This window comes from Cnephaeus nilssonii, assembly GCF_951640355.1.
Source record: "Cnephaeus nilssonii genome assembly, chromosome: 3".
NCBI classification, from domain to species: Eukaryota; Metazoa; Chordata; class Mammalia; order Chiroptera; family Vespertilionidae; genus Cnephaeus; species Cnephaeus nilssonii.
Genome location: NC_137074.1, coordinates 66,126,356 through 66,140,260, shown reverse-complemented (window position 1 = coordinate 66,140,260; position 13,905 = coordinate 66,126,356). Strand labels below are relative to the sequence as shown.

Below are 13,905 nucleotides of genomic sequence, written 5' to 3'. Positions count from 1 at the left end.
TAGTTGCCAGCATCACTACTCCTGCACTTGGGGCCATTATAAAGTAAAATAAGGGTTCCTTGAACACAAACACTAAGAAACCTTGAGTGTGGATATGATAACCGAGATGGCTCCTAAGTGTCCAGTGGGCAGGTAGGTAGCAGTGGGCAAAGGGATGACTCACATCCCTGGCAGGGAGAAGTGGGATGGAGCAAAACAATGTGAAACAGCTTGAGATTCCATCATGCTACTCAAAACAACACACAACTTAAAACATATAAATTGTTTACTTCTGGGATTTTTCATGTAATATTTTTAGACTGCTGTTGACCTCTGGTAACTGAGATTGCAGATAAAGGAGGGACTACTGTAATACAATTTAGAAACACTGTAGGAAAAATAGCTACAGTAAAAAGTGTTGATACTTACAATTTTATAATTTGTTTTTCCTTAAGAGTACAGGCTCTGCAGTCAGAACTGACTTTGCTTCCCAGTTTTGCCACTTTCTATCTTAGGGGAATATTTTTTTTTTTTGACATCTCAGAGCTCTCATTTTCCTATTTGTATCTGATAACTGAATTCTCCAAGTTGATGTAAATAATACTTATAAATTGCTTATTACATAGCTTAGAATATAAATCTCAAATACTAATAATTATGAATACAAATTTATTTTTAGAGGATATTAAAAAGTCTTTGGAAATTCCATTTAGTAATTGGGCAATATTTCTTCAAGTGACTATATTATATTTACTTTGTTTAAAACTTTTTTAGATACCTAAATCTAGGTGAACATTTAGGTGCTTTTATCTTTTTTTTTATTCTTGAGAGTAATAGCATAATATTAAGTATTATCTGTCTTCAATTTGAATATGCAATAGTATATTCTTTCATAAACTGGGATATAGCAAATAATTTCATAACATCAATTTGAATGTCAAAAAAGCCAAAATGGCAGTATAGTATATAGTAAGAAGTATAGTCATAACGAACCTGTTTGGGGCAACCCACTCGGGTCCCCTCCCTGCAGCAGGGAGCTTTTCTGTAATAAAACTTTGCTTTCACTCAAAACAAACAAACAAAAAACCATGTTTCTGGTTTGTGTTTTTCAGGTACTTCTGGCTCTTCTTATATGTGGCTGGCTGCAGCAATTTTCCCCTGTATTTTACTAGTATCTATCATTCTTTATGTTGTTCGGAGAAAGAAAAAGTAAGTTGTATTACTACTTATCTGTGATAGAGAGGTAGTAAAATATGGACATTTTCAAATCTGGAAAAAAATTACAAGGGCTCTAACAAAATATGGCATGGAAAGGATCATCATGGAAAACTCTTCTGCATATGCTTGGTAATTCTTGCAGTGAGAGGTTTATCTTTGATATCCTAATTGAGATTGATTTAAAGGTAAGCTGTTAGTAATTATTACTGATTATGGCGAATTGAGTTTAGGATTCTTTCCAGATTTTTAACAGGAGAGAACATGAACTTCAGACAACTGGGGGGAGGGGACACACTAAGTTGTGAAGCTTGAGATAAATCTACTGAAAAAAGCCACAGAAAGATGAAAGTGATGTTACTTTACAGGATTAATATAATAATTTGTCAACTCATTTATTCAACGAATACTTCTAGAGTGTCTGTGTTATGCACTGTTCTCAGTGTCAGAGATACAGGCACAACTAAAACAGACAGGTTCTTTGCCTTCAGAAGCTTACATCTCAGTGGGGACAGGTAGTCGATGAAAAGATATAAAACAGAGATTCCAAGATGCCAGAGGATTAAGTGGAAGCTACACTGACATTCTCCCAGAATCAACTTGGAATTACAACAAAAATATAGAAATATCATCTTGAATAACCAACTGAAGACTGCTGGAGAGAACCATTAAAACCAGGGACATAAAGAGGAGGCCACATCAATACTGGAAGGAAGTGCAGAGGTGTGAGAGGGCTGGCCGGGTTCCCACAGGCAGCAGCTGAAGTTCCAGAGGGATATCTCAGTTGGGGGGTTCCCCCTGAAAAGTCTGAGGTCTAAACACAAACTAGGCTCCCAGCCCAAAGGACCAGAACTTGGAAAGGTGCCTATATAACATCTGGCTGTGAAAGCAGTGGGGTTGCTGTCTGCCAGAGATTGACAGCTGGAAATGCAGGCACCCCACTAAAGGGTCAATACACAAAATCTCATGTGCAGTCACTCACCTTGGGCTCCAACAGAGAGAGGGTAGAGTGGACTAGAGTTGTGTGAGGAGGATCTGGGGTTGGTGGCTCTGGGGATAGAGCTCAGAGGACAGCCACCTGGATCCCTGAGCTGAATCATTCCCCCAAACTACAGAGGACATCTTTCTCAGGCTAACCTTTATCATCATGCAGCTTTTGCCTGGGGGGAAGCAATTACCACGCTCACTGGAAAATTTCTCACCCTACCATATGCAATTTACACCCTGCTGTGTAACAATCATCCTGCAGGCAGAAGCAGATCTCTGAATGCTTTGAGTCTTTGCCTGATCTGCTTCTAGACCCAGGATAGGAAAAGCAGACTTTGGTGTGCATCTTGATCCTTTCCAAATGCACACAACCCCAGCAGAGTGAGTCACAAGCTATAGATCGCTGATAGCTCCAAACAGGAAGGTATAGACAAGTGGAAGCCTATACCGTGTTCATGGATTAGTAGAATTAACATCATTAAAATGTCCATATTGCCCAAAGCAATCTATAGATTCAAAGTAATATCTATCAAAATACCAATAGCATATTTCACAGATCTAGAACAAACACTCAAAAAATTTATATGGAATCAAAAAAGACCCTGATTAGCTGCAGCAATCTTGAGAAAGAAGAACAAAGTTGGAGGGATCACAATACGTATATCAAGTTATACTATAAAGCCACTGTAATCAAAACAGCCTGGTACTGGCATAAGAACACTAATATAGCTCAATGGAACAGAAAATCCAGAAATCAACCCAAGCCATTATACAAAATTAATATATGACAACGAGGCAAGAGCACACAATGGAGTTAAGACAGTCTCTTCAATAAATAGTGTTGGGAAAATTGGACAGGTACATGCAAAAAATGAAACTAGACCACCAACTTACACCAAACACAAGGATAAACTCAAAATAGATAAAGGACTTAAATGTAAATCTTGAAATCATAAAAATCCTAGAAGAAAAAGTAGGCAGCAAAATATAAGACATGTCATGTAGCAGAATTTTCACTGATTCAATGAATAGGTCAGGAGAAACAAGAAAAAAAATAAACAAATGAGACTACATCAAAATAAAAAGCTTCTGCACAGCAAAAGAAAACAGCATCAAAATGAAAAGGGAATTCATTGTATAGGAGAACATATTTGCCAATGATACATCTGATAAGGGGTTAATTTAGAGAATATATAAAGTACTCATACAACCCAATTAAGAAATGGGCAGAGCACCTGAATAGACACTTCTCCAAAGAGAACATACAAATTGTCAAGAGACATGAAAAAAATGCTCAGCATCACTAATCATCAAAGAGATGCAAATTAAAAGGGCAGTAAGATATCACCTCAAACATGCAAAAATGGCTATCATCAATAAATCAACAAACAACAAGTACTGGTGAAAATGTGGAGAAAAAGGAATGCTAATACACTGCTGGTGGAAATGCAGACTGGTGCAGCCATTATGGAAAATAGTATGGAGTTTCCTCAAAAAATTAAATATGGAACTGCCATTTGACCCAGTGATCCCACTTCTAGGAATATATCCTAAGAAGCCTGAAATGCCAATCAAAAGAATATATGCACTCCTATGTTAATAGCAGCATTATTTACTACAGCCCGAGTGCTCATCAGTAGATGAGTGGATAAGAAAGCTGTAGAATACAGAATGGAATACTATTCAGCTATAAAAAGGAAGGATCTCTTACCTTCGGAGACAATATGAAGGGGCCTGGATAGTATTATGCTAAGTGAAATAAGCCAGTCAGAGAAAGATAAATGTCACATAATCCATCTTACATGTGGAACCTAATGAATAACATAAACTGACAAACAAAATAGATCCAGAGACATGGAAGCATGCAACAGACTAAGGATTCTCAGAGGGAAGAGGATGAGTTGGGTAAGAAATTAACCGAAGAATTTATGTGTATATATGCATAACCCATGGACACAGACAATTGTGTATTGAAGGCCTGGGGGGGATGGTATGAATGGGATTAATGGGGCACATCTATAATACTTTCAACCATAAAGATACATTTAAAAAAAGAAAGATGATCTTTGTCTGTCATGTAAAGACACAGGGAGAAGGTGACCATTGTAAACCAAGAAGAGGATTCTCACAAATTTGAACATGTGGGTACTTTGATCCTGCACTTCCAATCTCCTGAACTGTGAGAAATAAATGTGTGTGTTTTTGTATTACAAAATACATCTGGAGGAGAGATTCCAAAATGGCAGTGGAGTAAATGCAAGCCACACTGACACACTCCCAGGACCAAATTAGAATTACAACTAATATAAAACCATCCTGAACAATCAAATGAAGACTAGATGTAGAGAACCCTGATAACCAAGGGTGGTAAGTGGAGACCACATAGAAACCAGTAAGAAGTGCAGAGGCATGAAAGGCTGGTCATGCTCCCAAAGATAGCAACTGAAATTCCGGAGGGATATCTCAATTGTAGGGGGTTCACACTGAGAATGCTGGGATCTAAAACCCAAGATGGGCTCCCCAGTCCAGAGCACCAGAACTGAGAAAGTTGCCCACATAACAGCTGGCTGAGAAAAGTAGTGAGATTGCTGTCTGCCAGGGAGAAATGGCTGGGAATGCAGGTGTCCTCTTAAGAGCTAACGCACAAATGTTTATGTGCAGCCACTCACCTTGGACTCTGGCAGAGGGAGGGCAGGGTGGTCTGGAGCTGAGTGAGCAGAAGCCAGGGTTGGGGGCTCTAGGTTTACATTGCCAAAAGCAGACATCCCAGTTTCTTGTCCTAAGTCATTCCCTCACAGTATGGAGGACATCTTTCTCCAGCAGACCTTTGTTATCTAGATGGTTTCTGACTGGGGAAAAGGCAGTTGCCCCACCCTATTGGAAAACCCCTTGCCCCACCCTGTGGAGTTTCTGAGAATAACTATCACCTGCAGACAGAAGCAATTTCCCCTCCCTATTGGAAAATCTCTCATGGTCGATTGCCTGGCACTAATCAAGACTGAATACAATAAGACTGCTAGCAGAGGGGAGTCTCTAGAGGCTTTGAGTCCTTGCCTGATCTAATCCCAGGCTTGGGTCTAGGAAAAGAAAACACTGGTGCACATCCTGGTCCTTTCCAAAGGCAGCCAACCCCAGCAGAGGGAGCTACAAGTTGTGGATTGCTGATAGCTCCAAACATAGTATTCAAAGCCAGTCAGAAACAGCATCTGGCACTGTCCTGCATAGCATAGTGGAAGGCATAGCAGATCTACCCAATACATAGACACAAACCCAAACAGGCAGCCAAAATGGGGAGACAAAAAACAAAAAAACAAGCCACAAACAAAAGAACAAGAGAATTCTCTACAAGAAGAGCTAAATGAAATGGAGATAAGAAATTTATCAGACATAGAGTTCAGAATAATGATGGCAAAGACACTCATCGGCATGAGAAAAGATATAGTAACTAAGAAGAATGACATAGCACTAATAAAGAAGCCAGTGGAAGGAATACACAGCAGATTAGTGGAAGCCAAGCATTGAATCAATGAATTAAAAGATAGTGAATCAGATAACTAAAGAGAAAAAAAGAAACAATTAAAATACTGTTGCCTGCACAAGCTGGTTTGACTCAGTGAATAGAAGGTTGGTCTTCTCGCTGAAGGGTCACAGGTTCAATTCTGGTCAAGGGCACATATCTCAGTTGCAGGCTCAATCCCTGGTCCTGGTCAGGGTGCATGCTGAAGGCAACCAATCAATGTGTCTCTCTAACACTGATGTTTCTCTCTCTGTGTCTTTGCCCCTGCCTTTCACGCTTTCTAAAAGTCAATGGGAAAATATACTCGGGAGAGGATTAACACAAAAGAAACAACCAAACAAAAAAAAAAACTGGTGGACAGCTTAAGGGAATTGTGGGACAACATGAAATGTAACAATATTCTCACTATAGGAGTACCACAAGGGGAAGAATGTGAGCAAGGGATAGAGAACCTGTTTGAAGAAATAATGGCAAGAAACTTCCCTAAGCTGGTGAAGAAAAAAGTCACACAAGGTCAGGAGGCACAGAGAGTTCCAAGCAAGAAGAAACCAAACAGGCTCACACCCAGACACATCATAATTAAAATGTCTAAAATTAAAGACAAAGAGAGGCCCAGCTGGCATGGCTCAGTGGTTGAGCACTGAACTATGAACCAGGAGGTCACGGTTCAATTCCCACTCAGGGCATATGTCTGGGTTGCAGGCTCGATTCCCAGTAGGGGGCGTGCAAGATGCAGCAAATCAATGATTCTCTCTCATCGTTGATGTTTCTATCTCTCTCCCTCTCCCTTCCTGTCTGAAATCAATAAAATACATATATATTTTTAAAAAAGACAAAGAGAGAATCTTAAAGGCAGCAAGAGAAAAGCAATTTGTTAGCTACAATGGTGCTCTGAGAAGCTGATTTTTCATTAAAACCTCTATAAGCCAGAAGGGAATGTCATGAAGTATTCAAAGTAATAAAAAGCAAGGATCTGACATCAAGATTATTATACGTAACAAGGCTATCATTTAAAATAGATAGTGGAATAAAACATTTCCCAGACATAAAAAGGCTAAAGGAGATTATCACCATCAAACAAGCATTGCAAAAAATGCTAAAGGGACTACTGTAATGTGACGAAATAGAGAGAGAGAGAGAAAGAGAGAGAGAGAGAGAGAGAGAGAGAGAGAGAGAGAGAGAGAGAAAGGCATAAAGAATTAAAATGGCAATAAATAAGTACCTATCCTACCCAATAATAGACAAATATGCAAATTGACCATACCTCCGACACACCCACAAGCCATGCCCACAAGCCACGCCCACCATCCAATCAGAACAAGCATGAAAATTAACCCAAACCAAGATGGCTACAGCCACAGAGAGCAAGGTTTCCTAGGTAACAGAGGAAGCCAAGCTTTCTGCCTGCCCTTGCCAGGCCTAAGCCTCCACTCAAGCAACAAAGTTTCAATTATAGAAGGTATACAAATTCAAACAAATGGCGGCAGAACGGAGCTTGAGAGAGCAGACGAGGGTTGCCACCGGCAACAGGGGAAGCAAAGCTTTCTGCACACCCTGGCGGGGTCCACCCGCTTAAGGCAACAAAGTTTCAATTATAACCCCAACAGAAATGGCTGCCGGCCTCGGGGGGAGCCCCAGGCTTGGCTCCGCTCCAGGCTACAAAGTTTCAATTGTAGAAGGAAAATAAATTCCAGATACCAGGGCTTCCGCTTGGGTTGCCAGGTGGCGTGGCCAGCCTGCAAACCACCACAGGCCCCTTGCTCAGGCCGCCCCACGCCCCAAGGGAACCCCCACCTGATCCGGGACACCCCTCAGGGCAAACCAGCTGGCCCCCACCCCTGTACCAGGCCTCTATTCTATCTAATAAAAGAGTAATATGCAGATTGATCATTACTGCAACACACAATATAGCTGCCCCCATGTGGTCAAAGATCCTGCCCCCATGTGGACACAAGATGGCCACCACAAGATGGCCAGCAGGAGAGGGCAGTTGGGAGGCACCCGGCCTGCAAGAGAGGGCAGTTGAGAAGGACCAGGCCTGCAAGGGAGGGCAGTTGGAGGTTTTCAACCCTGCAGGAGAGGGCAGTTAGGGGTGATCAGGCCGGCAGAGGAGGGAAGTTGGGGGCAAACAGGCTGGCAGCAGAGTGGCTAGGGGGTGATCAGGCTGGCAGGCAGAAGTGGTTAGGGGCAATCAGGAAGGCAGGCAGGCAAGCAGTTGGGAGCCAGCAGTCCTGGATTGTGAGAGGGCAGTCGGACATCCCTTGAGGGGTCCCATATTGGAGAGGGTACAAGCTGGGCTGAGGGACAACTCCCCTCCGTGCACGAATTTCGTGCACCAGGCCTCTAGTCAATAATAATCTTAAATGTAAATGGATTAAATCTTCCAGTCAAAAGACATAGTGTAGCTGAATGGATATGAAAACATAACCCAAATATATGCTATCTACAGGCACCCACTTCAGAACAAAAACACTCTCATAGAATGAGAATGAAGAGATGGAAAAAAATTTCCATGCAAATGGAAAAGAAAAAAAGCTGGGGTAACAATATTCATACCGGACAAAATAGACTTCAAAATGAAGGCCATCACAAGAGACAATAAAGGTCTCTACATAATACTAAAGGGATGGATCCCACAAGAGGATATAACCCTGGTAAACATATATGCACCCAATATAGGAGCACCTAAATACATTAACAAAACTTCTGGAGGACTTTAAGGGAGAGATTGACTGCAATGCAGTCATAGTAGGGGACTTTAACTCCAAAGTCACATAGCAGGACTTTATCCCACTGACTTCACTGGATAAATCTTCCAGACAAAAAATTAATACGGAAATAGTGACCAAATGATACACTGAATCAGGTGGATTTAATTGACATTTATAGAACATTTCACCCCAAAGCTCCAGAATATCATTGTTCTCAAGTGCTCATGGGTCATTCACAAAGATAAAACACATGTTAAGACACAAAACGAGTCTCTACAAATTCAAGAATATTTAAATCATACCACTATCTTCTTAAATCACAATGGAATTAAAGTAGAAATCAACTACATTAAAAACACTCAAAAACATTCAAACACATGGAGGCTAAATAGCATGTTATTAAACAAAGAAATATATAAAAAACTTCCTGGAAACAAATGAAAATGAACACACAACAACTCCAAATATCTGGGACACAGCAAAAGCAGTCCTGAGAGAGAAGTTCATAGCATTACAAGCCTAACTAAAAAAAAAAAAAACACAAGAAAAATAGTAATAAACTACTTAACTCTACAATTAAAGAATTAGAAAGAGAAAAACAAGAAAAGCCTGGAGTAAATAGAAGGAAGGAAATAATAAAGATTAGAGCAGAAACAAATGACATAGAGACCAAAAAAAAAAAAAAATACAAATTATCAATGACCATGTGCTGGTTCTTTGAAAAGATAAACAAGATTGATGAACTTTTAGCCAGACTCATCAAGAAACAAAGAGAAAAGACCCAAATAATTAAAATAAAAAACAAAATTTAAGTGAAATAAGCCAGTCAGAAAAATACAAATATCACATGACCTCACTCATATGTGGAATCTAACAAACAAAATAAACTGTTGAACAAAATAGATTTAGAGACATTGAAGCATGGAATAGACTGTAGAATCTTAGAGGGGAAGGTTGGGGTGGGTTGGTGGGTGGGAGGCAATTAACCAAAGAACTTGCATGCATATAGGCATAATCTATGGACACAAACAATAGGGCTGTGAAGGCCTGAGGCAGGGGGCAGGGATGGGCTATAAGCGATCCATGGAAGAAAAAATAGGACATATGTAATAGACATATGTATTACTTTCAACAATAAAGATTAAAAATTAATTAATTAATTAATTAATTAATTAATTAATTAAAATATATACTGCTGGAATTTTTATTAGTCTTACATTGAATTTGTAGAGTAATTTAATTTTGCAAGCATTGATATCTTTAGAGTAATTTGTTTCCACTTATATATTTGTTCTCCACTTATCCAAGTCTTTCTGAATATCATTTAAGAAAGTTTTTACATGTTCTCTCTGTAGGTTACGTGTAATTTTTACAAAGTCAATTCCTTGGTATTTGAAAAAGTAGAAAGTCTGGCTATTCATTATAATAATGAATGGTTTCTTCTTTTTTGATAAAAATTTATAGCTGTTATTAATGGTTTAGGAACAGTTCTGATTTTGTAAATTAACCTGTATTTGGAAACTTTGCTAAACTCTATTAATTCAAAGTTTTTCTGTTGATCTAATGGTTTTCCATGTAGATGATCATCTTTTTGTTGCACATAACATTTTTTGTTTCTTTCCAATCCTTATACCTTTTTAATATAAAATATCATAAATAACAATTATATTTGTCTTGTTTCTGAATTTAAAGACCATGTCTGAAATTAGTCTAAGTATGATATTTTGCCATTAAGCATATTATCAAGTTTAAAAAATGTTTTACTATTTCTATTTTCTATGGCTTTATCATATATAGATTGTTGAACTTAAGTATTTTTTTGTACTTATTGAGATGGTCATATGGATTTTCTATAGTTGTTCACTAATATGATAAATTAAATTAACATATTTTCTAATGTTAAACCATTCTGGGAAGTTTATTTATAAGTAAAGCTGGAGTATAACTTTTTTTTAAAAAATTTTTCTGACTTTGAAACAATTTTTTATTTTTTAGATGGAAAGGAAGAAAGAGAGAGAGAAACATGGATGTGAGAAGGAAACATCGATCAGCTGTCTTCTGCATGTGCCCCATTCAGGAATCAAACCCATAGCCTGTGCATATGCCTCCACCAGGATTGAACCAGGGATCTTTAGGTTCATGAGATGACACTAAACCAACTGAGCTACACCATCCATGGCTTGAAATTAAGATTTTAATTAAAGATTTTGAAGTTAATACTAGCCTCAAAAAAAGTTTACTCATTTAGTATTTCTTCTTTTAGAAACATATATAAGAGAGAGGTTTCTATTCCTTAACAATCTTCTGAGTCTATAGATTTTTTTGGCAAGATAATTTTTCTTTATTGAAACTTGGTGGCTTTCAAAGATATTGGTTTTTCTATTTTAAAATATTTATGCTGATTTTCTTTCATTCTGTATGTTACCCTTTCACTCTGTTGTTTCCTCTGTTGTGCAGAAGCTTTTCAGCTTAATAGAGTCCCACTTGCTTATTTTGCTTTTGTTAACTGTGCTTTTGGTGTCACATACATGAAATCATTGCCAAAGCTATATCACGAAGCTTTACCTCTATGTGTTCTTCTAGAAGTTTTACAGTTTTAGGTATTATATTTAAACTAGAAGCCCGGTGCACGAAATTCGTGCACGGCAGGGGGTTGTCCCTCAGCCCAGCCTGTACCCACTCCAATCTGGGACTCCTAGAGGGATGTCTGATTGCCCGTTTAGGCCCGATCCCACCAGGATCGGGCCTAAACGGGCAGTCAGACATCCCTCTCACAATCCAGGACTGCTGGCTCCCAACTGCTTGCCTGCCTGCCAGCCTGGTCACCCCCTAACCACTCCGCTGCCAGCCTGGTTGATGCTTAACTGCTCCCCTGCCAGCCTGTTTGCCCCCAACTTCCCTCCTCTGCCAGCCTGGTCACCCCTAACTGCCCTCTCCTGCAGGGTTGATCACCTCCAACTGCCCTCCCTTGCAAACCTGGTCCCTCCAACTGCCCTCCCTTGCAGGCCGGGTGCCTCCCAACTGCCCTCCCTTGCAGGCCGGGTGCCTCCCAACTGCCCTCTCCTGCTGGCCATCTTGTGGTGGCCATCTTGTGTCCACATGGGGGCCGGATCTTTGACCACATGGAGGCAGCTATATTGTGTGTTGCAGTGATGATCAATCTGCATATTACTCTTTTATTAGATAGGATAGAGGCCTGGTACAGGGGTGGGGGCCAGCTGGTTTGCCCTGAAGGATGTCCCGGATCAGGGTGGGGTTCCCTTGGGGCGTGGGGTGGCCTGAGCGAGGGACCTGTGGTGGTTTGCAGGCCGGCCACACCCCCTGGCAACCCAAGCAGAGGCCCTGGTATCTGGAATTTATTTTCCTTCTACAATTGAAACTTTGTAGCCTGGAGTGGAGCCAAGCCTGCTGTTCCCTCAGGGGTGGCAGCCATTTCTGTGGCAGTTAATTCACCTTCTACAATTGAAACTTTGTAGCCTTAAGCAGGTGAGCCCGGCCAGGGTGTGCGGAAAGCTTTGCTTCCCCTGTTGCGGCCGTCAACCCTGGCCTGCTCTCTCAAGCTCCATTCTGCCACCATTTGTTTGGATTTGTTTACCTTCTATAATTGAAACTTTGTAGCTTGAGTGGAGGCTTAGGCCTGCAACGGCTATGGAAAGCTTGGCTTGCTCTGTTACCTGGGAAACCTTGCTCTCTGTGGCTGTAGCCATCTTGGATTGGGGTTAATTTGCATACTCGCCCTGATTGGCTGGTGGGCGTGACTTGGCTGGTGGGCGTGGCTTATGTAGTGGAGTGATGGTTAATTTGCATATTACCATTTTATTAGAGAGGATTTTTAATCTATTTGAATTGACTTTTCTGTATGGTGTACAGTATGGGCCCAATTTCATTCTTTTGCATGTGGATATACTATTTCCCCAACATCACTTGTTCAAGAGATTATCCTTTTCCTATTGTATGTTTTTGGCACCCTTGTCAAAGAGCAATTGACCATATGTGTGTGGATTCATTTCTAAACTCTCTATTGGTCCAAACGCCTATTTTATGCCGTGCCATACTGTGTTGATTACTGTTGCTTTGTACTATATTTTGAAATCAGGAAGTAGGATGCCTCCAGCTTTATTCTTTTTTCTCAAGATTGATTTGGCTAATCATGGTCTTTTCTGTTTCATATGAATTGTGGAATTGTATTTTCTATTTCTGTTAAAAATGATTTGGGTATTTTGACAAAGTTTGCATAAAAAACCTAACTTGAGTCTTTAAGGAGCAAGGAAAAGAAGAAAAAAACTGAGTCCAAAGTTAACAGAAGGAAGAAAGCAACAAAGATTAAAGCAGAAATAAAGTAGAAAATATACACTAATAAAAGAGAAAGATGCAAATTGACCGTACCTTCATGATGTCCACCAGCCAATCAGGAGTGAGTATGCAAATTAACCCAACAAAGATGGCATGTTAATTTGCATACACAGGCACCCAGTGGCGGGGGGCGGGGGGCGGGACGCTTGCGTCATTGCCACACAGGCGTTTTGCAACACCCCAGCTCCATGTCTTTGGGCAGCATGGGAAGGCAGAAAGGCATCTCCAGGCCGGAGCAAAGGCTTGCTGGCAGCCAGGGTAAGGAAGGCCCATTCTGCATGAATCTTCATGCATCAGGTGTCTGGTAGGAAAATAATAGAGAAAAATCAACAAAACTAAGAGTTTGTTTTTTGAAAATATAAACAGAATTGAGAAACCATTAGCTAGAATAAGAAAACAATGAAATTAAATAATGAAGGAAGAGACATTACAACTGATGCCACAGAAATAAAAAAAAAATCATATTTACTACTGCCAAAAATTATATGCCAACAAACTGGATAATCTAGAAGTTGATAAATTCCTAGAAACATACAACATATGGAGATTAAATCATGAAAAAGTAGAAAGTCTGGATATACATCCAAAGAAACCTGAAACACTAAATTAAAAAAAATATATGCATCTCTACATTTATTCCAACAGCCAAAAATATGGAAGAAACTCAAGTGCCCATTAATAGTCGAGTGGATAAAAAAGTGATGCTACATATATATGTACTAGAGGCCCAATGCATGAAATTCATGCACTGATAGGATCCCTAGCAGCTGCCAGCTGCCAGCCAGGGCCTCCCTCCCTTCCCCCAGTCAGCCCAACCCCCTGGTCGAACTCCCAGAGGAACCCCCATTCAAGGGGACAATTTGCATACTACGCTTTTATTATATAGGATTACTTGGCCAAAAGAAGAATAAAATCTTACCATTTGTGACAACATGGATGAACCTAGGGGGCGTTATACTAAGTGAAATAAGTCAGGCAAAGAAAGACAAATACCATGTGATTTCACTTACACTAGAGTCCCGATGCACAAAATTCGTGCAAGGGCCTCTGCCGAGGTCCCCGCCTGCTGGGGCTTTGTCCAGAAGGAAGGACGTCCAGAAGGACATCCAGTTTAATTAGTATATTATCCTTTTATTATTATAG

At 40.2% G+C, this 13,905-nt stretch overlaps 1 protein-coding gene across 1 annotated transcript in view; it reads left to right on the top strand.

Moving 5' to 3' along the window:
* The window catches only part of LOC307097340 (OX-2 membrane glycoprotein-like), a 33,497-nt gene extending 22,920 nt beyond the window's left edge, over positions 1-10,577 (top strand). The window contains exons 4-5 of the mRNA XM_079767338.1: positions 1,092-1,188; positions 10,405-10,577. Coding sequence (XP_079623464.1) covers positions 1,092-1,188; positions 10,405-10,501 — 194 coding nt within the window. The 3' untranslated portion in view covers positions 10,502-10,577. The remainder of the gene's footprint in view (positions 1-1,091; positions 1,189-10,404) is intronic.
* Positions 10,578-13,905: the final 3,328 nt, after the last annotated feature.